This window comes from Hypanus sabinus, chromosome 7 (assembly GCF_030144855.1).
Source record: "Hypanus sabinus isolate sHypSab1 chromosome 7, sHypSab1.hap1, whole genome shotgun sequence".
NCBI lineage: Eukaryota > Metazoa > Chordata > Chondrichthyes > Myliobatiformes > Dasyatidae > Hypanus > Hypanus sabinus.
In genome coordinates, this window is record NC_082712.1 from 96,268,290 (window position 1) to 96,296,051 (window position 27,762).

At 43.0% G+C, this 27,762-nt stretch overlaps 1 protein-coding gene across 1 annotated transcript in view; it reads right to left on the reverse strand.

Moving 5' to 3' along the window:
• The window catches only part of LOC132397503 (uncharacterized), a 64,860-nt gene that overhangs the window by 10,580 nt on the left and 26,518 nt on the right, over window positions 1–27,762 (reverse strand). The window contains exon 3 of the mRNA XM_059976332.1: window positions 5,247–5,365. Within this exon, the coding sequence (XP_059832315.1) occupies window positions 5,247–5,365 (119 nt within the window). The remainder of the gene's footprint in view (window positions 1–5,246; window positions 5,366–27,762) is intronic.

The window sequence follows — 27,762 nt, forward strand, 5'->3', positions numbered from 1 at the left end:
TAGTTTATAAATTGGGAGCTAAGCAAATTACTTCGTCTGCATACCATCCAGAATCGCAAGGTGCCTTGGAGAGGTTTCATTCTACCCTCAAGAATATGATTAGGACATATTGTGTGGAAAATGAAAGTGACTGGGATGAGGGTATAAACTTACCTTTATTTGCAGTAAGGGAATCAGTACAGGATCTTTAGGTTTTAGTCCATTTGAACTTGTGTTTGGGCATAGAGTTAGAGGACCTTTAGCTTTATTGAAAGAACAGTGGATTAGTAAGGAAGTACACACTGATTTGTTGGACTATGTGTTGAAGTTTAAGGAAAGGTTACATAAAGCTTGTAGCTTAGCCAAGGAAAATTTAAAGTTGGCTCAGGAGAAAATGAAGAGTTGGTATGATAAAGAAGCTAGGATGAGGATGTTTGAGCCTGAAGATAAGTTATTGGTTCTTTTCCCAGTGTAGACAAATCCTTTACAAGCTAGATTTCATGGTCCTTATGAAATTGTGTCTAAAATCAATGATGTGGATTACATGATAAAAACTCCAGATCGTAGAAGGTCAACACAACTTTGCCATATAAATATGATAAAACCATATTTTGAGAAACAATCTGATACTGTGATTGTTGTGGTTAGTGAGAATGAGTTTGATTTAACTAGGAACATGATAGATGATTCATCTGACTTTCATTCTAAATCCAACATTGTTTCTGTTAGGTTACCAAATTCAACCATTCTGGAAAATATTGATGAGAAATTAGCACATTTACAGCTAGAGCAGATACAACAGATGAAGGAGTTAATTTTTAAATATACAGAGTTGTTTCCAGATGTTCCGAGAAGGACTACTATAGCTTCACATGATGTGGATGTTGGAGATGCCAAACCTATTAAACAACATCCATATAGGATGAACATAGAAAAATGTGAACTTGCTGAGAAAGAAATTGAATATATGTTAGACAATAATATCATTAGACATTCTAACTTGAATTGGAGTTCACCATGTGTTATGGTGCCAAAACCAGATGGTAGTATTAGGTTTTGTACGGCCTATAGGAAGGTGAATGCTGTAACGAAAACAGATGCATATCCAATTCCTAGAGTAGATGATTGTGTAGATAAAGTTGGAAAAGCAAAGTTCCTTACAAAGATCGATTTATTGAAAGGGTATTGGTGTGTTCCATTAATGGACAGAGGTAGAGAGATTTCTGCATTTGTAACTCCATCCAGGTTATATGAGTATAATGTTCTTCCATTTGGGATGAAGAATGCCCCAGGTACTTTCCAGAGGATGATTAACTCTGTGATTCAGGGATTGAAAGATACTGATGCTTATATTGATGATTTAGTGACAGGAAATGATACTTGGGAAGCACACATTATTGCGATGGAGAAATTGTTTGAAAGGCTTTCAAAAGCTAACTTAACTATTAATTTAGCTAAGAGTGAATTTGGACATGCCACTGTGACTTACCTTGGTTATGTTGTGGGTCAAGGTAAGGTAGCTCCTGTTCAGGCAAAAGTTCAGGCAATTTTAGAGATTCCCACTCCAACGGGGAAAAAAACTCTCAGAAGATTTTTGGGAATGGTAGGATATTATCAAAAATTTTGTAAGAATTTTGCTAATGTTGCCCTTCCATTAACTAACCTTCTGCAGAAGAATGTGAAGTTTGTGTGGACAGTGCCTTGTCAAGAAGCATTTGAAAAATTGAAAACAATGATATGTCAACAAACTGTGCTTAAGGCACCTGACTTTGAGAAACCTTTTTCATTGGCTGTGGATGCTAGTGATGAGGCTGCAGGAGCTGTATTGATGCAAAGGAATGAGGGTGATGAGGTTGATCATCCAGTAGCTTACTTTTCTAAGAAATTTAATAAGCATCAAAGAAACTATTCGACAATAGAGAAAGAATTGTTATCTCTTGTTTTAGCTTTGGAATATTTTGAGGTATAATTTGGTACAACTCAAAAACCACTTATTGTTTACACTGATCATAATCCGTTAGTATTTCTGAGTAAGATGAAAAACAAAAACAGAAGATTATTAAATTGGAGTTTGATGTTACAAGAGTACAATATTATGATAACTCATATTAAAGGTAAAGATAATGTGGTTGCTGATTGTCTATCTCGATGTTGAATGTACAATGCAATTTTTTATGGAGTGGGTTTTTTTTCAATTGTAACACTTCTACTGTATTGTAAGATGTTATATGATGGTATTGTATATTATGTATGTTATAAAATTTATACATTTGTTTTTCTTGTAAGTAATTGTTAAAAAATTTTGTTCTTGTCAGACCAAAAATGTTTTCTTTGGAGGGAGGTGTTACGTAATCGTGACACATGACAGTGGTACCCTTGTCACGTGACTGGGGTTGAAGCTATACTGGACTTGAGGTAATGGTCTTGTGATGGTGTAGTGATGTCATTTTCCCGCCAGTAGAGATCATGTGACAGGTTTTTTTTTACAGGTTATAAAAGAAAGACCCCACCCTGTGAGGAGGGGCAGTTCGTGGCTGGATTTGCCAAGTTGACTTCATGCCACTGCGTGATTTAATGTGATGACGCAGTTTAGTTGAAAGATGAAGTTTTATCTAATACCTAAAGTTTAAAAGGTCATTGCCAGCAGGTTCTTTACAATACTGCTAGTTTGAGAATCAGTGGAGAGTGAAAATCGGAGTTCGGGAGTTAAAGATCGAGGAGAATCGATTTCTACGGTGAAACAGGCTCGATCTTTGTTTGATCCTTATTCGGAAGGATTTCATTGACTATTCTCATGTTAATCCCTGGGAATACCAGAAAGGATTGAGGATAGTGTGGAAGGAAAGGTCAGTGCCTTTAAGCCGGTCTGTTTCGTAAAATTCTTCGTGGGAAAAGTTCGACGTCGGGGATCGAAGCAAAACGACGTGAAAGAGAATTTAAATCGTCTTAAAAAGTCTCTCCCTTAAATGAACCATGAGCATTTTGAACTTGTGGCAATCCTACTTAAAAGAACTGTTTTTGCAACATCGCTTTAAGAGCTGATTTCCGGTTACGTTAGTGTTTGTTTACTTTTGGGGGGTTTGTTTTCAGTGTTCAATAAAAGTGTTGTTTGTTATAAAAGCCCTTGCCGAACTCATATATTTATTGTTGCCTGAATACGTAACAAAGGCAATGACAAACCACTTCTGTAGAAAAATTTGGCAAGAACAATCATGGTCATGAGACCATGATCACCCACGTCATACAACACAGCACATAATAATGATATAAAATTAGGAAGGGTGTAGATAACATGCATGAGCATTGCCGTTTCTCCAGGGTAGCGAACCAGAGGACATAGATTTAAGCTGAGAGGGAAAATATTTAAAGGGGACCTGGGGAAAACATCCGTTTATTCCTGAATCTGAAGCCATGAACTTGCTCTGAACTCGGAATGCTGGTCACCGATCCAATGACAGCGCAGCATGCAGCGAAGCCAAGTCAAACCGTTAAAGAGGCATTAGAACCACCAAGTTACAAACAACACACTTCAATAATGCCACCTACCCCTGGTGCGTGTGGGAAGGCAACAGGTCCATCACTGACAATAAAGGAAAGATCTCCTGCCCTGCAAACAGTGATGCCACACGAGCAGAGGAGCTAAACAATTTCTTTACTCGGTTCGACAGGGACAACAACGAACCAGTGATGAAGGCCTTGGCACCCGAGGAAGATACAGTGCTGACAATGAGCACACAAGGTGAGATGTAATCTCTGCAGTATCAACACACAAAGAGCAGCTGTGCTGACCAGCGAGAGGTTTTTACTGAAATCAATAACCTCTCTTTCCCTAACTGTTTCCTAACAGGAACCATACTAATCCCGAAGCAGGCAGCAGTAACATGCCTCAACAAGTACAGACCGGTGGCACTCACCCCCATAGCAGCCAAATGCCTGGAGAGACTGGTTATGTCTCACATTAAGAATGCCACCCCACTTACCTAGACCAGCACCAGTTTGCCTATATGGCAACAGATCAACCGAGGACACCATCTCCGTCCACATCATTCTGGAACTCCAGGAGCATTAGGACATCTTTGCAGAATGCTTTTTATTGACTACGTTTCTGCCTTCAACACTGTACTCTCCAGACTAAGTGTCATTTATAGGAAAGGACATTCCCAGGTTAAATTGGAATCAGAGTTTGGCAGATAAAAGTGCTGTTGAACAGTAGTGGGGGTGGGGGATGTGCTCCAGGTGAATATGATGTGAAGAGTCACTGAAAGTGAGTCCATAGGTTGTGTCAAAATTTCAATGATGGGGCAAGTGAAGTTGAGTGACATTTTCCCTTGTTCAAGAGGCTGATGGTTGTGGGGTAGTGTCTGTTCCTGAACCTGGTTGTGTGAGTCCTGAGGCTCCTGTACCTTCCTGATGGTAAGTGTTAGCTTAGTGTTTGTTTCCACAGATGCTGCCTGTTTAGTTGAGTGTTATCAGTATTTCTGTTTTATTGGAACATATGAAAGATCTCAGGTTGAATACACCAGTGGAAACAAGACTGATTATAGAAAGCTCAGAGATGAAATACCTGAGACAATCAAAATAAGGATGGTAGAAATCATTAAATGGAATCCAAAATAGGTATGTAAATGGGAAAGAAAAAGTTACAAGAGAAGAACTGGGCCAATTGAAGACCAAAAGTAAATTTGCTCATAGAGGCAAAGGGCATGGCCAAGATACTCAGTAAGTATTACTTGACACCAAGAAAGATGATGGCGACTGTAACTACGGCACCAAATGTTTTTATCTGGATTCTGGATGGGTAAAAAGTTTTACAATGGAGGTACTGGGAAGACCAGGTGCATTTGAAGTAGATATGTTACATATTGCAGATAAGATGCATCTAAGGTTACTGATGGAAGCTGCAGAGACATGAGCCATAATTTTCCAAGTACCTATAGATTCCAGCTGATGTCTTAATATCAGAAAATTGCATTGTTACATCCTTGTTCAACAAAAGAGGTTGGGGATCAACTCTGTATTACAGACCAGTTAATTTCAATTTGACAATAGGGAGGATTCTATTAGGAATGATTAGACTGAATTAACAGTCACTTCGTCAATTGGCACTGATTAAAGAAAGTCAATGTGGATGTGACAGGAAAAATATCAATAATCAAATAACTTTAATACATGGAGGGAATGATTGTGAAAGCAAGGAAGTAATGTTAAGCTGATACATGTTACCATTGGGAGCACAGTAAATACAGGAGGGATGGCACTTGACTAACCTGATTTTTAAAGTCTCTCGAGAAGTTTTTGTATTCTGGTGAGTTCTCGTCCTCCAGCTCTGCTGAAAACTTCTGATTCGTTATCCTGAGTTCGACATCAACACTGGCTTCAACTTCATCTGTAAATCATCAGTTACAATTTAATCAATCACACAGCAGCAAAGATTAAATAGTGGATAAGTAGAATTTTTCTTCTGACACAGTAGCCTGTAATTTACTGGAAATTAAGGATCCCCATCACCCAGGACATGCCTTCTTCTCATTGCTGCCATGAGGAAGGATGTACAGGAGCTTGAATGCACACATTCAGCAATTCAGGAACAGCTTCTTCCCCTCTGCTATCCAATTTCTGAATGGACATTGATGCAGTGAACACGACCTCACTAATTTTTGTGCTAATTATTTAATTTAACTATTTTGTGTGTACATACATACATTGTACTTCACAGTTATTATCTATTGCAATGTACTGCTGCCACTTAACAGCAAATTTCATGATGTACCGGTGATATTAAACCTGATTAGATTGCTGAAATGACTGCAGTAAGAGAGGTGCTGGCAGATTCAGGAGTGACTTTGAGAAGTGGTATACTTGGAAGAATAAATGTTTGCAGCGTTAAGAGATTTAGAAAGGATAAACAGGAAACATATTTCAAAGAACAGCTACAGGATGATGTGCCAGATTGCCTTCTGCTGTTTGGTGCTAAGTGGCAGTTGATCACGACTGTTTCTTGGTGTGAGAAACCCTTAACCTTGTGCTTCAATTTCCATATAGACAATAGACAATAGGTGCAGAAGTAGACCATTCGGCCCTTCGAGCCTGCACCGCCATTCTGAGATCATGGCTGATCATCTACTGTCAATACCCGGTTCCTGCCTTGTCCCCATATCCCTTGATTCCCCTATCCATAAGATACCTATCTAGCTCCTTCTTGAAAGCATCCAGAGAATTGGCCTCCACTACCTTCTGAGGCAGTGCATTCCAGACCCCCACAACTCTCTGGGAGAAGAAGTTTTTCCTTAACTCTGTCCTAAATGACCTACCCCTTATACTCAAACCATGCCCTCTGGTACTGGACTCTCCCAGCATCTGGAACATATTTCCTGCCTCTACCTTGTCCAATCCCTTAATAATCTTATATGCTGCAATCAGATCCCCTCTCAATCTCCTTAATTCCAGCGTGTACAAGCCCAGTCTCTCTAACCTCTCTGCGTAAGACAGTCCAGACATTCCAGGAATTAACCTCGTGAATCTACGCTGCACTTCCTCTACAGCCAGGATGTCCTTCCTTAACCCTGGAGACCAAAACTGTACACAATACTTGTTCATCGGTCAAGGACTCCTAGATCTCTTTGTATTTCTCCCTTACCTAACTTTACACCGTTCAGATAATAATCTGCCTTCCTGTTCTTACTCCCAAAGTGGATAACCTCACACTTATTCACATTAAACATCATCTGCCAAGTATCTGCCCACTCACCCAGCCTATCCAAGTCACCCTGAATTCTCCTAACATCCTCATCATATGTCACACTGCCACCCAGCTTAGTAACATCAGCAAACTTGCTGGTTATTCTCAATGCCTTCATCTAAATCGTTGATGTAAATTGTAAACAGCTGAGGTCCCAATACCGAGCCCTATGGCACCCCACTAGTCACCATTTCCTCTGTTACCCTTTGTCCTTGGCCCATCCATACATCTGGGAGATTGCTTGTGTCTTCCTTAGTGAAGACAGATCTAAAGTACTTATTAAATTCTTTGCCATTTCTCTGTTTCCCATAACAATTTCACCCAATTCATTCTTCAAGGGCTCAGCATTGTTCTTAACTATCTTCTTTCTCTTCACATACCTAAAAAAGCTTTTGCTATCCTCCTTTATATTCCTAGATAGCTTGCGTTTGTACCTCATTTTTTCTCCCTGTATTGCCTTTTTGGTTAAGTTCTGTTGTTCCTTAAAAATTTCCCAATCATCTGTCCTCCCACTCACCTTAGCTCTGTCATACTTCCTTTTTTTTTTAATGCTATGCAATCTCTGACTTCCTTTGTCAACCACTGTGGCCCCTTTCCCCCCTTTGAATCCTTCCTTCTCCGGGGGATGAACTGATTTTGCACCTTGTGCATTATTCCCAAGAAAACCTGCCATTGTTGTTCCACTGTCTTTTTTGCTAGGATATCCGTCCAGTTAACTTTGGCCAGCTCCTCCCCCATGGCTCCATAGTGTCCGTTGTTCAACTATATCAGATACATAGGGGAATGGCATGTGGAGAATCCTGTTGGGACATTGTTGGGGAAATTGGACGATATTGTCCTGAGATAACATTTTTTATTAACACAATGCTGGACAAGAGAGTCAACCATTTCAATACATTTGACTGTTTATGTTATCATTCTGAAATAAAAATGGAAAGCAGTATCTGCGGATTGAGAATTGGACTTCACATTTTAGATAAATACGCTCTCTCCAGAACTGGGAGCATTTAGAAACCAGTTGTGTTTTGAGTTGCAGGAAAGAGAAGAAGAAGGGGAATGTCTGTGATGTGTTGGAGATCAAGAAGCAATGGAAGTTCCACAGTGGTGTTGAGTGAGAAAGAGGGAAGAAGTTTGTTCATCACAGCAGTATTAGGAAATGTAGAAGAGGCATGACCCTGAAGCAGAAAAGCAGAGATGATTTACCAGTGAGCAATACCTTTACCAACAGATGGCAAAATAACAAGCCACAAGAGGCCACAAAATGAGTGAGTGAAGAAACTGAACAATAGGCAACAGGGTAAACTTTAGGCAGGGGGAGTCTAAGCTCGGAGTGTCAGGTTGAGGCTGGTCAGTTCGATGAGTGAACAAAGACTATGGATGTGCACTGGGGTTAAATAGGCTGCAGGTGATGAGTCTAGAATGAGCAGCAGGTAGATCCTGTTAGCTGGGTGATGGCAGGGAGGTGCCTGGATGTGTAAGCTGGGAGGTATAAGACTGACATTGTTTGGTGTGCTGGTTGGGTTAGGCTCAAGCTATAGGGACTGGCTCTCAAGATTCCAGATGATCAGTGTAAGGATCTGTGGGGATGGGATGATGGGGTGAGAATTGGTCTCCATTGCAACTGGGAAATGGGTTGAGAGGAGGTGGTGAAGTTGAATTGTTTGAAGAAGAATATCCAGTGAGCCTAACATAGGTTGGGCTTGTGGATCTGCTGTATGGATATGAGGTTCTGGTGGTCAGTCCAGATCGGGAAGGGCTTGGTGAATAGCTGTATGTCTCCTAGTTCATAACAGTGTGGTGTATTGTTGAACCTGCAGAAGGCTGTGTCTTCCCATCCTGTCCTCACTGGAAGAGAACAGTGCTCATGTCAGATGCATCTGCCTCTATCATTAAGCTTCCAGAGGGGTTTGGATGACAGAGAATAGGAGTGGTAGTGAAGTGTCTTGAGCTCCTCAAAAGCTTCTTGATGGCGGTAGCAGACCAGGTTATCCATGAAGTTGTTGACTTGATGAGTGAGGTGAGAGTAGCGTGTCTCAGAGGATCTTGTTAATGAAGTCTGGAGGAACAACTGGACTGTTGAAAAGACCAAAAGGCATCACCAAATATCCATCATGGCTACAAGGTGTTATGAACGTCATCTTGCAATCATCTCCCTGGCAGATGTGAATCAGGTTGTACGTGATCTGCAGATCCAGTTCTTTGAAGATCTTGACGCTGCAGAGGGTTTCAAATGTGCTAACTATCAAGGGCTGAGGGTAGGAGTAATTATTGGCGATTTTGTTGAGTCCATAGTAGTCAATGCAGAGACAAAGACCACCCCACCCCTCGCATCTTTCTTTTAGACAAAGAAGAATCCTGCATCTGCTGGAGACCGGGATGGCTGAATGAAGATATACTGTAGCTCTTTGGTGATATAATCATTCATGGCTTGGGTCTCAGGTTGTAGGCAGGTAGTCCAACAAGTGGGTTCCCAACTTAGCAGTGCACCGGATAAACAGTTGAAGAGGATTGAGAATGGTGAGTCAGGAGTAACCAGGATGAGAGGAGTGTTGAGTGCGTCAATCAGGAGGAATTCACAGACTCACAATGTTCTCCAATGGTGATGTGCTCATGCCATGTCTGTGCTCTGATTATCTGTGTTCTTATGTGTGAACATGATGAAGAAGTTCAGATCCCAGTGTGCCAAAGAGTTTCAGCCTGAAATGTCGACTGAATCCCCCCCCTCCCCATAGATACTGCCTGGTCTGCTAACTTCCTCCAACATTTTGTGTGTTGCTACATATATTTAGCTGTGAGCCATGTCAGTGTGATGGAGGAACAAATGAAAATGTCCATCTTTCTACACGGAATTGGCAAAGGCATTTTGGACATCTACAACAGCTTTCAAATTGATGCGACAGCCTTGACATTAGACACTCATGATAAAATTTGAGGAGCATTTTGTCCCCAAGTAAAGCCATCATGCTTGAGAGATAAATTCTTCTCTGAATAGAAACAAGGTGTTAGCTTTGACCAGTACTTAGCTGAGCTTCACAGACTAAATAAATCCTGTGAGTGTGGAGACTTGAGGCTCACTAGTCAGATAAAATTTTTTGTGGAATCCCAGATAATGTTCTCAGAGGAAGCTTGCTCCATGAGAAAGATTTAATGCTAGAAAAGGTTGTGAATATGCGTAGGGCAGTGGAGACCACACCAGCACAAGCTAAAGAGCTACACAGGGCAGAAGCATCAGTGCATGCTGTGAAAACAGAGGGGCAGAGCACAAGGCATTTCCTAAAGCAACAGCAAAGCAAAGAGGTACAATCAATCAGTAAATGCAGATAACGTAGAGGTAGGCACATCCCAAAGACATCTTCTGCTTATGGAAAGTCCTGCAATAATTGTGGGAAGAGGAATAATTTCACAAAGTGCTGCAAAGCTACAAGAGAAAGGTGCATGTGGCTGCTGAGGAAACTGAGGACGTCTTTGTAGATTCTCTGCAGACTGCTGGTGCTGGTAAAACAGAATGGATTGTTCCAGTGTCTGCGAAGAGACAGTAATTCCATTTAAGCTTGACACCAGAACCCAGGTACATCTGTTGTCCATGGATGATGACAAGACTTTCAAAGTAAATGGCAACATGTACCATGTGAAGTTAAAAGTGGCAGGCTATACTGGAGAGAACATTCCAGTAAAAGGAGGCTGTATATTGACCCTCAAGCACAAAGGATAGCTCTTAAAGGCACAATTACTGATTGTTGAAAAGCAAGTACAGCCAGTATTAGGTCTGACTGCATGCGAATCTGATAGAAAGAGTTTTCCTAGTGTCTTCACAGCCCAGTGGTGACCAGGCAACACTCAATAAAGAGTATGCAGATGTCTTTGAGGGGCTCAGATGCTTATCTGATGTAACTTGAAAACTCATGATAGCATCCATGGGAAATCCAGAGAGCTTATGCAAGAGAAGCACAAGAACTCCACCTTCCATAGATATTGTACCAGATACAGCAGCAGCACAGTCAAGATGCCAGTGCTGAACAGAATGACCGTGATGAAGAAGACACCCATCTTGCTTCCACATCATGCAGCTGTGATTCAAAATCTGTCTCTCATCAACTTCACTTCAATTGACGTTAATGTAAATATCATTATGGAAAGAATTATTGCTCCTTTCAGCTTTATGAGGACATTGTACTGTGATTTTGTTTTTCTTTATAGGGGAAGATGTGTTATTATGTGTGTACATAATAAAGAACTTCAGTTCCCACTGTGCAACACGAGTGGTTCACCTGGAAGTGGAAGTGATGCTAGAGTATGGAGGTAGAAGCCTTCATATCTATGTCCGAATAAAGGTGTGCTCATTATTTTTTAAATCCATAGTTTTGTCTTTGTTAAAGAACTAACATAACACTACCCAAGACTCCAAGGGATATCAGCCAATGACTATGATGTAAAAGTGGTGAGTGTAGGGAGTCCTAGGTGCACACGAAGTCCCATCTAGAGAGTTGTCTGCTGTGCTGGAATCCATCAGAACCTCCTGTGCATGTAGAGCTGACAGAGTCAGATGGTCTATGGTGCTGGAACAAGGGGTGTGTTTGCCAGATAGGAAGCCCCTTGACTCTACCTGGAGACAACGTTTCCTGGACACAATGGGCATTTGATGTATTGCTGGTTTGCTGCTCTGCAGTAGGTGCTGAAAGTATTTCTTAGCGATGCTCGCGGTCTTGGGTCATTAAAGGAGCTCTCCGAGACTGCATGGGTACTGTAGGCATTGGTGATATGGGTCTGTGGCGAAGGATGAACAGCTCCGATGGGCAGAAGGGTGCAGAGTTGCCCATGTCCCCTCCCCTGGGAGAATTACAAACCGTTACTGTTGCCATGCTGCTAATGAGAGAGAAAGAGATGGAACAAAAACATGCCAGAATATCTGCTACTGATAAGAGAGAGAGGAGAGGCCATTGATTTACTGTTATGTCTTCTGCAAAGGTCGTTTATCTTCGGCTATTCTGTTCATTAAAATTCCTCAGTGGACAGCCAGAGTGGGCTGGATTGATGGGCTAAGCCATTCAAAACTGATTGACACCTGAGACCCCGTGAGTGGGGATAAAAGTGAGGTCTGGGGAGACACCCCTCAGACGCACCAGGAGACACACTAGTGAGCACTGCTTGAGTGTTGGAACCCATGAGAAGGTGTGAAGCATCTGAGACCGAACAAAGGATCGGTCAGTTTAACTCACAGTGTTATAGCAGGGTTGGTGGGGGCTTGTGTGTGTGTGTCCACCCTTGCCTGGGTGACGAGTCCACCACAGAAGAATGGTCTAGCTGAAGGACAGAGGGGTCATACCTGAGTGGCCACAACAACACATCGACGGATCAAGAATGTAAAGGAAGGTTTGACTGACTGTAGCTGTCACTGTTTGCTTGCCCTCTCTCTCTCTCTCCAACAATTACAACAAAACCACCAACAACTACCTCAGCACGTATGAACTAAACTGAACTTTACATTCACATATGACAATTTATTATCCCCTAGACATTGATAGAGCTTGTTTATTATTAATTATTATTATACCCACACTTTTAGGTTTAGTATTGCTAACGTGTATTATCTATATATTTGCATTGTTGATATTGATTTGTATATTTTACTAATAAACACTGTTTGAAAATAGTACCACCAGACTCCAACGGATTCTTCTATATTTACTGGAAAGACACCCAGTTACCGGGTATGTAACAGGTCTAAAAGCCTGAAATGGTTCTGGGAATGGCTGATGATGGCTGATGATGGAGGGTGCTTGTCAATATAGAGAGCCAAATGTTTTGGCTTTTGATGTTGGTGGACATCTCCCAAGTAGACAGCTCATCTTTCAATCTCTCCAAGAGGCCGTGCTGGTAATAGGCTAGCAGTGCTTCTGCATTACAAACCACTGCACTGCCATGGTCCTGCATTCCGTTATGAAATCCAGCACATGCAGTATCAGATCCACTGCCCCCCTTCCGCTTCCCAAATGGTTAAAACCCAGCACACCTCAGCAAATCCTGATAGTTGTGGCAAATCAGAGTTTTAATGTCATGGTCCTGGCTGGCATTCCCCACCATTTCCCTGTCCTCCCTAATTGGTCCTTAATCCCCACATTTGATTCCCAATCTTTCCCAAATCCTCTCAATCACCAGAGGATAAAACTCTGACAGCTCCAGTCAGCCCTTGCCAGATTGTTGGTCGACTATCAGAGAGAGAGGAACCTTGCTCCAAGCCTTCAACCCCATATCTCTTCATAAACTAAGTTTCCCAGGTCCTGACTCAGCCTGGTCCTGATCCTACACTCGCTACAGAGATTCTGCCTCCGCGTCGGAGTCCTGCACTTGGGTTCGTTTTCCTGCCACGTCCCTGTTACATTTAATGTTGCAGTTGGTAGTGGACCAGGTCAGAACTCATTCAGTCAAGAGAGATGAGGAAGGAGATCTTGTCCTTGTCTGTAGACTGCAGAGACAGATGGAGTTCAGTGTAAGATGCACTGGGACGGGGATCTGCAGCATTGCATTGAAGATACATTGAAGTGTTTGGGCATGGGATTCTGGGACTCAGAGGGAGGAGGTTGACTGGTACAGTTCCCGCATCAAGGGAGAGAGTGGGGAGGCAATAGTCAATGGCTTCCTGTTGCTTCTGGATAATGTACTCAGGTCAGAGGATGACATCCTTCACGTAAGCAAACTCTGCTAGGTCAACCAATGTGTTTTTTCATCCTGTCAGGAAAGGTAGAGGAGGCCTTACCCAAGAGTGGAGCAGTGGAGACAAGTTAGCACTGAACAATAACTTTGCAAATAAACCGTAGTATAACAAACCATGAGGAAACACAAAACAAGAGAGAACAGAAACAAAACACAACAGGAAACACGGTAAACTTTAGGCAAGGAGAATGAAAGTGGGGAGCACCTAGTTTAGGCTGGCTGGTTCAATGGGTGAACAAGAACTGTGCATGAGAACTGGGGTTAAATAGACTGCAGGTGATGAGTTTGGAGTGAGCGGCAGGTGAATCTTGTTAGCTAGGTGGAGACTGGGAGGAGCCTGCTTGTGCAAGCTGGATGGTGACTGTGGGAGCAGGTCTGACATGCAGTAACAGTGACTCCCAGGTTAGGCTGCTTCTATAGAGGGGGAAAGAAACTGACATCAAAACTGAACAGTCATAGAAGATTAAAAAATATTGCAGATTTTGGGAATTAAAAAAATACTGAACACCTCAGAAAGAGAAGCATACCTGTGGAGAGTGAAACAAAGATGTGTTACAGACTGATGCTTCCCCACTGTAAAGTCAATGGATCCAAAGGGGCAACATCATCTGCCTTCCATAAATACACAACTCTTTGATCACCCCAGTTTTTCCGCAGAATTGGTCATTTCTAAAAGCTGCTTATTTGAAATGTATGAATTCATTTGAGTCTTGAGGAGAGTGCCTGAAAGAAGCTATAATATTATTCCTTGAGCTCACATTGGCTTTATTAGAATTGTTTAATATCCAAAGATGGAAGTTAAAAGTGAGAGTGGGATGGAGAATTAAAATGAATTTGAAGTTCAATGTTATCTTTTGGGAATAAACAGGTGTTCTGCAAAGTTATTAGCCAATGTGTCTCGTTGCTCTATTGTAGAGGAGCTGTATTATCAGAATCAGATTTAATATCACCAGCATATGTCATGAAATTTGTTAACTTTGCAGCAGCTGTACAATGCAATACATAACATATAGAAAATAAACTGAATTAAAGTAAATATATGGATATTAAATAGTTAAATTAAATAACCAGTACAAAAACAAATTTTAAAAAGTATGAGGTAGTACTCATGTCCATTCAGAAATCAGATTTCAGAGGGGAAGTAGCTGTTCCTGAATTGATGACTGTGTGCCTTTGGGTTCCTGGCCCTCCTTCCTGATGGTAACAATGACAAGTAGTGGGGGTCCTTAATGATGGATGCTCCAAGGCACCACTCCTCGAAGATGTCTTGGTTACTACAGAGGCTAGTGCCCATGGTGGAGCTAGCTAAGTTTACAACTCTCTACAGCTTACCTTGATCCTGTGCAGTAACCCTCCCCCCATAACAAATGTAATGCAGACAGTTGGAATGCTCTTCACAGGGGTACTTCTGTAGAAATTACTTACCTATGACCCAACTACTCCATGCCCCACTCCTCAACATTTAGCATTGAACTGAATTAATAGAAAACAATAAATCAATGAGACTTATATAACAATTACAACACGGAAACAGGCCATCTCAGCCCTTCTAATCCGTGTTGAACGTTTCCTCTCACCTAGTCCCACCTACCTGCACTCAACCCATAACCCTCCATTCCTTTCCTGTCCATATACCTATCCAGTTTCTTTTTTAAAAATCAAACCGTCCTCTACCATTTCTACTGGAAGCTCATTCCACACAGCTACCACTCTCTAAGTAAAGAAGTTCCCCCTCATGTTACCCCTAAACTTCTGCCCCTTAACTCTCAACTCATGTCCTCTTGTTTGAATCTCCCCTACTCTCAATGGAAAAAGCCTATCCACGTCAACTCTATCTATCCCCATCATAATTTTAAATACCTCTATCAAGTACCCCCTCAACCTTCTACGCCCCAAAGAATAAAGACCTAACTTGTTCAACCTTTCTCTGTAACTTAGGTGCTGAAACCCAGGTAACATTCTAGTAAATCTCTGTACTCTCTCTAATTTGTTGACATCTTTCCTATAATTCGGTGACTAGAACTGTACACAATACTCCAAATTTGGCCTCACCAATGCCTTATACAATTTTAACATTACATCCCAACTCCTATACTCAATGCTCTGATTTATAAAGGTCAGCATACCAAAAGCTTTCTTCACCACCCTATCCACATGAGATTCTACCTTCATGGAACTATGCACCATTATTTCTAGATCACTCTGTTCTACTGCATTCCTCAATGCCCTACCATTTACCATGTATGTCCTATTTTGATTATTCCTACCAAAATGTAGCACCTCACACTTATCAGTGTTAAACTCCATCTGCCATCGTTCAGCTCACTCTTCTAACTGCCCTAAATCTCTCTGCAAGCTTTGAAAAACCTGCTTCATTATTCACAACGCCACCTATCTTAGTATCATCCGCATACTTACTAATCCAATTTACCACCCCATTAACCAGATCATTAATGTATATGACAAACAACACTGGACCCAGTACAGATCCCTGAGGCACACCACTAGTCACCGGCCTGCAACCTGACAAACAGTTATCCACCACTACTCTCTAGTATCTCCCATTCAGCCACTGTTGAATCCATTTTACTACTTCAATATTAATACCAAATGATTGAACCTTCCTAACTAACCTTCAGTGTAGAACCTTGTCAAAAGCCTTACTGAAGTCCAAATAGACAACATCCACTGCTTTACCCTCATCAACTTTCCTAGTAACCTCTTCAAAAAATTCAATGAGAGGGAATAAGGAGAATTTGACAAAATAAACTGCTGAGTAACATTTAGAGTTGTAATTTTGTATACCACCCTTAGGAGGTACACAAAAATTCTCAAATTCAAAATAATTAGTCCAGATTGGCAGGAGATAAACACATCATTGACAAAGTGAGGAACTATCCAGCTGGTGCCCAAGATAATAAACTTAGTCTACAAGGAAGCATTGGAGAACCTTTCAATATGCATGAATAAGAGTTGCAATATCTTCAAATAAGACCAAGCAAACTAGGTATTCTTCAGCAGCTGAAAACAAACTGATTTGGCAATCTACAGCTTTTTATGTACAAATGGATTCAGACATATTGTCCACCATCAAGGCTGGCGTTCTTGTGGTTTTATAGTGTTGATTCCCTTGAACTGGTGGAGCTGCTTTGGGAAAATTTGCTCTTGTGGGGGTTGAGGAAAAGGTTACATGAAATACTTGTTCTTTGACAGAATGCAGGAATGGTGTTAGCTTGGCACATGCAAAGCTGAAAGAGGAGAAGGAAACATAACTGAACCAAATAGAAAATATGAGCAGCACCAGCAGGGATAGACCTTTGATTTTTGTAAAAGCCTGCTCCTTCATCAAAGCCGTTATCATTTGTAGACTGCATGTTTGCAGTAGAACATTTGAAGAGTGATGGAAAGGAAGATCTTTGTGGTTGTAAACTGAAACATAGTGGTGTTCTGAAAACCGGAGTGTCATCCGGTCTCTTACAGGGGCAGTACCTGCATTCCTGAGACTAAAGTCACACATCACTGAAGCGAATACAGGTTAACAGTTTGTGGTCCAACATCTCCTGTCATCCAGCCTGTCTTTATCTCTCATGTCAACCTGAACTATCTAATAATTCTAACTATTATGTAAAATTAACCAAGATCTGTACTAATCTCTAGCTAATTACCCTACTATGGCAACTTTTGCAATCTCAGTTGACAGCAATCTCAGCTGCAGTCTTTCCAGTTTACAGAAAGTTCAGAGTTCATAATCATAGAGAAGTACAGCACAGAAACAGGCTCTTTGGCCTGTCTAGACCATGCCAAACCATTTGAACTGCGTACTCCCATCACTGTGCACTGAGACTAAAGCACCCAACACCCTTACCATCCATGATAGCCATGCTTGCTGCCCACTATGACCCCAGTCTTGGTGTTCTCTGTAAATTTGCCGATCCAGTTAATCGCAGTGTTGGCATGTGGCCTAGTGGATAAGGCATCGGTCTAGTGATCTGAAGGTCACTAGTTTGAGCCTCAGCTGAGGCAGCGTGTTGTGTCCTTGAGCAAGGCACTTAACAACACATTGCTCTGCGACGACACCAGTACCAAGCTGCTTGGGTCCTAGTGCCCTTCCCTTGGACAACATCGGTGGCGTGGAGAGGGGAAGGCTTGCAGCTTGGGCAACTGCTGGTCTTCCCATACAACCCTGCCCAGGCCTGCGTACTGGAAAACTTGGTCTCACGAGACTAACGGATGCCTATACAAGTTGCTCACATTACCATCCAGACCATTAATATAGATGACAAACAACACAGACCCAGCACTGATCCCCACGGCACTCCAGTCAGAAGCTTCTCCCACAAAGACAACATCTAATTCAATTTACTGCCTCATCTTGAATGCCGAGCAACTGAACCTTCTTAATCAACCTCCCATGTGGGACTTTGTCAAATGCCTTACTAAAGTCCATGCAGACAACATCCATCACCTTGACTTTATCCACTTTCCTTGTAGATTCCTGAAAAAACTCTATGATTGGTTAGAAATGACCTATGACTCACAAAGCCATGCTGACTATGCATATATTCAAATATCTGATCACTTAGCATACCTTCCAATAACTTTCCCAGTACTGATGTCAGGCTCACCAGCCTACAATTTCCTGGCTAATTTTTAGAGCATTTCTTTAACAGTGGAAGTACATTGGCTATCCATCGATCCTCAAGCTATCCACCTATTGCCAAGGATAATTTAAGTATCTTTGTGAGGGCCCTGGTAATTTCTGCATTTGTAACTCTCAGGGTCCAAAGAGGCACCTTGTCAGACCCTGTGGTTTTATCACCTTAATTTGCATCAGGACAGCAAACCCTCCTCCTCAGCAATCTGCATGGGTTGCATTAAGTCAATGCCACTCTACCCGTCACCAGGTTCCATTAACTAAAATCGTCATGTGTTAAATAAAGCCTACATTGCGGCTGAAAGGAATGACTAAATATAAAATGAATATTGCAATCTTCAGAATCATTTGACTCGACAGTCCAATTCCTCAGGCAAGGCCAAATTCGAGCGGGCAACAAAGCTTTGCTGTACTGGGTTCAAGTCTCAACAAGGCCTATGATAGAAAGAATGGAGTTAAGCACTATCACAATTAAATAATAATTAGCTGACTCTGATTTCAAGAGAGGGAAAACTCTGATTTCAAACCTCCGCTGCCTTGCGGCCATACCCACTCATGGGAAAGGCTTCGGGAGTAAACCCTGAGGACAAATCCGGAGCTGGAGTCCCTAAGGCAGTCCGACGTTGCCTTCAACCTCATTCTGGCAACATCTGTGATGACACTGGTGCCAAGCTGTATCGGCCCTTGCCCTTTCCTTGGACAACATCGGTGGCGTGGAGAGGGGAGACTTGTTGTATGAGCAACATCCGGTCTTCTATACAACCTTGCCAAGGCCTGCACTCTGGAGAAGACTCTCCAGGTGCAGATCCATGGTCTCGCGAGACTAATGGATGCATATTCACGAGTGCAATTGCCGAATCTGCTGTGTTGCTGAATCCATGGTTGTGACAGGGCCCTCCTCTCTAGGTGCAGCTCCTGAGGTGCCACAGATCTGGGTCCGCTGGAAGTTCCAGATGAGCGACTTGTCCAAGATGTCCTTTGTCAGGAACCATGTACATGCTTCTGGACCATACTCTTTCCAGTCCACAAGGTACTGGACCTTACCACGTACCCAGTGGGATGCCAGGAAGCACCGCACAGTATAGACAAGGGAACCACCTACTAGGCGGGGAGGATGGAGAGGTGGAGTGACTGGGACCAGGGGAGAAGCAGCAACCGGCTTGAGCTGGGAAACATGGAACACTGCCTTTATATTCTTGTTGCTGGGATGATAGGCGAGGACGAAATTGAACCGTGTGAGGAAGAGAGCCCACTGGGCTTGACGAGTTGAGTCTCTTTGTATCCTGAATGTAGGCGAGGCTCTTGTGATCTGCTTGGAGCAAGAATGGATGCTCTGCCCCCTCCAGCCAGTGTCACCATTCCTCCAGAGCCTCCTTGACAGCCAGAAATTTCTGGTTCCCAACATCATACTTCCTCTCTGCCAGAGTAAAGTGACAGGAAAGAATGGCATAATGGTGCAGCTGACTACCCCAAGACGAGCGCTGTGAGAGAACAGCTCCAAAGCCTGCGTCAGATGTATCCGCCTTGAGAATGAATGGCTGAGATGGGTCTGGGCATTGCAGCGATGGGGTAGTGGTGAAATATCACTTCAGCTCCAAAACTGCTGGTTGTTACCGTCCATCCAATGGAATCCTGCCGATGTCTCCTTGGTGAGTGCATTTATAGAAACTGTGACGAAGCAGCGATAAAGGTTTGCAAACCACATGAAGTGTCGTACCTGTTTGAATGTAGATGGTTTGGGCCACTCTGCAACTGCCCGAACTTTACTAGGATCTATTTGAACACTGAATGGGACAAGTATATAGCCCAAAAACAACACCTGGTCTTTATGGAATTCACATTTTTCAGGCTTGGCCTATGGGTCATTTTCAAGAAGGTCTGTGTATTCTCCAGACACGTGGGACGTGCTCCTGATGAGAGCGGGAATAGATAAGGATGTCATCTAAATACACAAACACTAACTGGTTCAACATGTCTCTGAGCACATCGTAAACCAAGGCCTGGAATTTAGCCAGCACATTGACCAGACCAAAAGGCATCACTAAGTGCTCAGTGACTGTTAGAGGTGTTGAAAGCTGTTTTCCACTCTTCTCCTTCTCTTATGCGAACCAGATTGCAAACTGCGCAGATCAATTTTGGAAAATGTGATAGCTCCCTGGAGATGTTCAAACGCAGACGCCAGCAAGGGAAGAGGGTGGCGGTTCTTCACAGTGATGTTGTTCAGGGACCAATAATCGATGCAGGAATGGAGCTTGCCATCTTTCTTGCTCACAAAAAAAGCCCACTGCTGCCAGCGAGGTTGACGGGCAAATAAACCCCATGGCCAATGCCTCCTTGACGTATTCCTCCATGGCCACCGTTTGAGGATGAGGGGGAAAAGAGCCCGCCCTGGGGAGGACTAGGGCCAGGTAGGAGGTCTATTGCACAGTCGTATGGCCGGTGTGCGGGCAGGGTGTGGTCATCCTTTTATTGAAAACCTCAAGGAGATCCGCATATTGTGCTGGAATCCCAGACAGGTCCATATCCTTAGCTGACAGCAGGGAATTTGTGGAACGGAGCTTGAGCTGAATCCAGACAATAGACAGGAATACCGGTCCCCACTCTTGGAGTATTTTCAGAGACCAATCAATCCCTGGGTATCCTGACGTAACCCATGGGAGACCAAATACCAGTGGCAGTTCAGGCGATCCAACCAGATAGAAAGACATCTCTTCATGATGGCATCAATTGGAGGGGTTGGGTGGAAAGGTGGATATGGCTGGTTCCCAGAGCTTGACCACCCAGCACCTTGAAATTGATCTTTTCTCTTAATTCCTGAGTTGGAACTTTGAACGAGAGAGATGTCCACTATATTCCCAGCTGCACTGGAGAAGCCTGAAGTTCATGGGTCTGAGACCTCCATGAGAAAGAAGCTGCAGGCATTACAGAATCAGGGGAAGCTGACTGAGGAGAGAACCGACCCGCCAGGATTCCCCTCCCTGCTGGCGGGGATTCTCTTTTACTGGACGCTTGGAACGTGCCGCTCGGATGTGTCATGGATCGCAATAGTAGAGGCAGGAACCTGTTCTCCTGCACCGTTCTCATTCCTCCTGAGACAGGTGCATGCATCCTAGGCTCATCCGTGGACTGGGTGCTGGGTGATGCGGGAGGGAGTGCGGGCGAGGAAAGATGGTAATCAGATAGGAAGCTTGAAGCATTCTTTCCCCGCGCCACACTGTTACCCGGTCATCAACTCAAATAGCTGGATTAATCAGGTCATTCACACTATCCTGCTCATCCCAGACAGCGATCTAATGCTGACTTCTGCATTTAGTACACGCTGGAAGGCAGTAATGTGAGATCTCTCATTCCTACCCATCTCTACTGCAAGCGTGCAGAATTTAACTGCATATGTTCTCACCGTTCCTCTGTCTTGGCACAGGTGCAAGAGTCGATAGACAGCCTCCTGACCCCGTACTGGAAGATCAAAAACCCTCCTTAACTCTGCCATGAAACGTTAGAACAACTGGGCTGTGAAATACCTTTGCTCCTGTAAAGCAATGAGCTGGCTGAATGGAGTTTCATCTAGAAGATTGACCATGTACGTCAGTTTTCGCACACTATCACCAAAGCAACCAGTTGGGCTTGAAATGTCAGCTCGTTTTGGGTAATACAATTTCTACATCTATCGAGATCAGCAGAATATCTGCCCAGTGGTGGAATTCTCAGTTCCTGTATGGACGTGGGTGCCTGTGAGGGTCTGAAGGCGGGAGTCAGTTCAGGTCCGGGTGTGGGAGCATTAGTAGCAGAGGTTGTCGGGCCGCAGAGAAGAGGGCCTGTGAGATGCTGGGAGTGGGACTGAGGTGGCCAGAGGCTGCTGCATTTCATTGTTGAGAATGTTAACAGCCGTCAGCTGATGCTGCCTACTATAAAACAGGAAAAACAATAAACTGTGAGGGAGGGGAGAAAAAGCTCTACCTGCAACTTTTTTGCCTTCTCTGACTGAAACCTCAAAGATCAAAAGCCTCAAAATCTCCACTCTATCTTGCCACTCCAAAATCGGCTGCTCTGACAATGGCCTCTCCACATGCCCTGACTTACTTTAATTTGTTCTTGCTAATCAATTCCAAATGCTTAAAGCTCCAAACTACCACGAGTCGCTGCCTTTCTGCTCAATTGGCGAACCTGAGTGAACTACATCTTCTCAGGCTTCTGATCTCCAATCTCCAACTGAGTGCTGCTCAAAGCTGGAGCAGTGCTTAGCCAAACAGTCATAAGTGTAAAGTGAGTGGAGCAGGGGGCTAAGCACACAGCCTTGTGATACACCGAGCCGGGACCCCTGCTTGGAAACAGGACATAGGGCCGGGTCTCATACACAGAATGCAGAATACGACGAGATGGTTCACAACACAAGGTAGCGACAGACAGCTGGACCTACCTAGTGAATGCGTGGACACAGACAGTTCCCAACAGTAGGTAGCAGCAAAATGGCTGGACCTACCTAGTGAAGGCGTGGACACAGAGACAGTTCAAAACAACAAAAGACGGTTCCTTATCTTGCTCCGGTGGTTGAACTTGACTGTAGTGAAGGCGAGGCAAAGCGAGGCAAGGCTCCAGGCGAGGCAAAGCGAGGCAAGGCTCCAGGTGAGGCAAGGCAAAGCCAGGCTCCAGGTGAGGCAAAGCAAGGCTCCAGGTGAGGCGAAGCAAGGCTCCAGGTGAGGCGAAGCAAGGCTCCAGGTGAGGCGAAGCAAGGCTCCAGGTGAGGCGAAGCAAGGCTCCAGGTGAGGCAAGGTGAAACTCCAGGAGAGGCGAGGCAAGGCTCCAGGAGAGGCGAGGCAAGGCTCCAGTTGAGGCGAGGCAAGGCTCCAGTTGAGGCGAGGCAAGGCTCCAGTTGAGGCGAGGCAAGGCTCCAGTTGAGGCGAGGCAAGGCTCCAGTTGAGGCGAGGCAAGGCTCCAGTTGAGGCGAGGCAAGGCTCCAGGAGGAAGGTGAAGGGAAGGGATACAGACAGGAGGTTTGGACAGGTACAATCCAGCTGCCAGAGGCTTCTTTCTCTTCCTTGAGTTTTTACAGCAGTTGGTATCCACATGGTTGCATTACTACCATCTACAGGATTTATTGTCCCTCATTGTCCATTCACTTGACTGCCTAAAGTCGTCTTTCCAGTCCCGTCGCCCTTGAAAAACTAAATAACCATTTCCTCCCCGATCACTCTCCCCACATTCCAATAAACCTTTAACACTGTTCTCTACCAGGCCTATTTTGCGTAATTGTTGTAGCATTTGTTGTCTTTCCTGTGCAAATTTCCTGCATGAAATAAAGATATGCTCTACTGTTTCAGTCTCCTGACATAGATCACAAAAACCTGTCGGATGTTTATTTATGATGGCCAGAGTACCATTAAGGTTGTTGTGCCCAATTCTCAATCTACTTATAACTACTTGCTCCTTCTGCTTTACTCCCCACTCCTTCCCATATCTACTCTGTTCTGAATTGAATGTAAATGTCTTCCTTTTATTGCTCTATCCCAATGTCACTGCCACTGTTGTTTTATCCTCCTCCACACTATGCTCTTCCCCTCTGATTTTGATAGTTCAATATTGACCTCTACAGATCCTTTTCTGACTGCTGCTTTTGCCAGCTTATCTGCTGTCTCATTTCCCATAATATCTGAATGTGCTGGAACTAGCCAGTCTTGAATTTGCAAACAGGATTTCATAAAGCAGATCCTGGTATACTTTAGCTGTACCTGCCTCAATGCTTGCAAGGGCTGATACAGAATCACTACGTATCACAATACTATTACAATCAACCTGCTCACTCCATTCTAGTGCTAATACTATGGTAAACATTTCAACTGCATAAAACACTCAAGCAATCCAGTGTTCTCTTGCTAATTTCCACTTGATAACTTGGCACAACAATTGCAGACACTGTTGCACCCATTTCTGGATCCTTTGATCCATCCGTAAAAATCTGTACGTCTTTATATTTACATTCCCTATACCTATGATAGTCACTGAGTATATCAGCCATGTTATTACTGCGTTTAATCTTAAGCAATTCCGAATCTACAGAGGGATTTTCTAATACCCAGAAAGGTCTGACAGGCTATTCTATACTTGAACAAAACTCTTTATCATACAACACCCATATCTTTTGCTGTTTGCTCTCCTGTCCAGCCAAAACTTTCTTTTTGTGTCCTTTCTTCTCCCAACATATCTCCAACACCCTTCTTGTAGGATGGCTATCACCATGCCCCCTTAAATTAATTCAGTAATTGGCCTCCAGCTGTTTACGTCACAGCCCCAATGGCATTTTATTTGCTTCAACTTGGAGTGCACACACTGGGGAAGTTCTAACCGCTCCCAAGCACACCCTTAGAGCCCGAGCTTGCACGATATCCAGTTCTGCTGACACAGATTTTGCTGCTGACTATACTTCCATAGTCTAACCTTGATCTTATTAACGCTACACAAATATACTTCAGTGATGCAAAATCAGCACCCCATTCCAGACCAGCAAGACACCTCATGACATTTATCACATTTTTACATTTAGCAACTGCATATCTAACATGTTCTCTCTATGTTAATCTCAAGTCAAAGTGTACTCCCAAAAACTGAAAACTTTTAACTCTCTCCAGGTTACTTCCATACAGAGTCAGATTAAGTCCCCTGAGTTTTTCCTTGTAAAGAACATGGTTTTTGTCTTCTCCACTGAAAATTTAACACCCCACTTTGTCCCCCACTCTTCAACTTGATTAATTCCATCTTGCATTTTCGTAATTGTGTGTTCAGTATTTCTCCCTCTTTTCCACAAAGCCCCATCATCTGAAAACAATGACTTACACACTTCCGTCGGTATATTTATGAATACATCATTTATCAAAATGGAGGATAAAGTTGGACTCACTACACTCCCCTGATGCGTCCCGTTTTCTACAACATACTGGCTTGATAGCTCTGATCCTATCTTCACCTGAATAGTTCTCCCATTTAAAAAGTCTTTAACCTAATTGAGCATTGCCCCACCCAATTCCCATTAAATATAACTTGATTAGGAGCCCCTCCTTCCATAACATATCATAAGCTTTTTCAACATCAAAAAAAACTGCAACCACTGTCTCTTTATTGTGTTTCTCTTATTTCGTCCTCTAGACACACCACTGGATCCATAGTATTCCTTCCTTTCCTGAACCCGCTTTGATATGTAGCCACCATACCTCTACTTTCCAGAAAGTATACTAACCTCTCATTTATCATATGTTCCATAAGTTTACATACATGAGACGTCAAGGTAATTGGCCTGTAATTTCCTGGTCTGCTGGCATCTTCTTCAGGTTTCCTTATTGGAATAATTATTCTTATATAAACCTGCTGATGGGATGTTAGTTTTCCTACATAAAGCCTCCATACTTTCAGCTTTTGTTCTCTCTCTACCTCTTCTTCCCTTCTCAGACTAATTATCAGGACTATGTACCATAACAAAAGTACTTGCCAACAACTCTGCCTTTCCCTTATTTGTTACTCCAGTCACATTTCCATCCACCAAAATTGGGTACCTCCACTCTCTCCTGTCCCCTCCCATCCTTTTTATCATCCCCCACACCTCTCCTGCTTGGGTTGTGTTTCTGATTGAATCACAATACTTTTTCCAGTGCGTCCTTTTAGCATGTCTTACTGTCTTCCTCACTACTGCCTGAGCTTGTTTGTACTGAATCATATGTTGGAAGTTATGAGTTCTTTTAACCAATTTAAAAGCCTTATTTCTATTTCTCACTGCTTCCTTACAATAATCATCCCACCATGGCATTACTCTCTTCTTTGTTCCTCCTTTACTTTTAGGAATGGATTCTAATGCAGCTGATATTATACCTTGTTTTAATATGCTGTCAAGTGTTTCTATGTCCTTCTCATCACTGACCTGACTTAGATAGCAATCACTTTTTTTCCAGAAACTTCTCCCAATTGGCTTTCTCAAGGATCCATTTCCCACCTATATTCTTTGTGACTGATGAGGCAGAAATATTTATCTTGCACCAGACTGGGTGATGATCACTCCCTACAGTTCCTTCTTGGTACACTAACCACTCACATACTGATGCAATAAAGTTTGATACTAATGTAAGATCAAGCACAGATTCTTTACCCGTATTAACATCAATTCTAGTATTACTGCCATCATTAAGGCACACTAAACACTTCTCATTTAGCAACTCCTCTATTACTTGACCATTGGTGTCTGTACTGTTGCTTCTCCATAATACATTATGTCCATTAAAATCACCACACCAAATAACGTTACTACTAATCTGCCCTTCTATCTCCTCAAGTTTGTTTAACTCTAGTCTTTTGCATGGATTAAAATAATTCACAATCACCAACTCTTTCCTTTCAGCCCATATTTTTACTACAACATACACTTGTTCACTTCCTATACCTACTATTCTATAAGGAATACCTTGCTTTGCATAAGATGCACATCCTCCTCCTCCACCCTTTCTCCTGTCTCACCTTACTGCCTCATAACCATATAAAACAAAATCTAAATTAGGTTTTAACCAGGTCTCCTGGATACACACAACATCTGGCTTTTCTCTCCTACTAGTTATAAACTGCTTGGAATCTTGTCCATTACCAATCAGGCTTCTTGCATTCCATTGAAGAAGTAGCATTATTAGTAATATCAACCCACACATACTGTCTCTTGACTTGACTGTAACCTGAATTCATCATTTACCTCTTCCCATTTTAATCCTATCACCCTTATCTGCTGCACCTCCACCTCTTTTTTCACCACTTCACATCCCCAGTATGCTACACTATGGTTACCTCCACAATTACAGCACTTTGTTCTCATTCCCTCTCCACATTTTCCATATTCATGTTCCCCACCACACCTTGCAGATCTTCTCTTTCCTTTGCACACTTTGGCCACATGCCCAATCTCCTGGCAATTGAAACATCTCATAGGTTTTGGTATATATTCTCTTACATTGTATCTCAGAAATCCAAAATATAACTCCTTTGGAGGCACCTTATCCTCAAGTTCTACCAGAACAGTTTCAGTCTCCCTCTTCTCTGCTCCCCTGGTCATTCTTTTCACACTCTTCACTGAACTATTCCTCACCCTTAAGTTCTCCACCAGCTCCTTCATATTAACACTGAGGGGAACCCAGGAGATCACCTCCTTGCAACCATTGACCCTTTGTGCTCCAACTCTTACAACCCTGGACAATTTGACTAACCCAACATTAGTCACCTTCATTGCCTTCTCCATCTGCTCTTTAGTTTTACATCCTATCAGCAGGTTTCCATCTCCTAAAATTCTCACATGGCTCACTTCCCTACTTGCCCTCTGATGATTTTTTATTAGAATATGCGGAATGATTTTCTTTACTCCACCTTCCCCCTCAAATCTTACCACTACATTTAGTAGTCTTGCCCTCAGGCCCTTCTCCTCAACTTCTCTTCCCTCATTTTCCAACTCACCTACATTAGACCCACCTCCTTTCTTTCTCTTCTGACCCATCACCTTGCTATTCTTAGTCCCTCTTCCCACCTCTTCCCACTCAAACTCCATGCTGTTGCTGTCACCATCAGTCTCCCTCCCTGACATCCTATCAGGCTTTGCAAGGAACCATGTATGAATATCATTCCAGACTTTTACAGGCCATTGGTCAACATTCCGACAGAATGT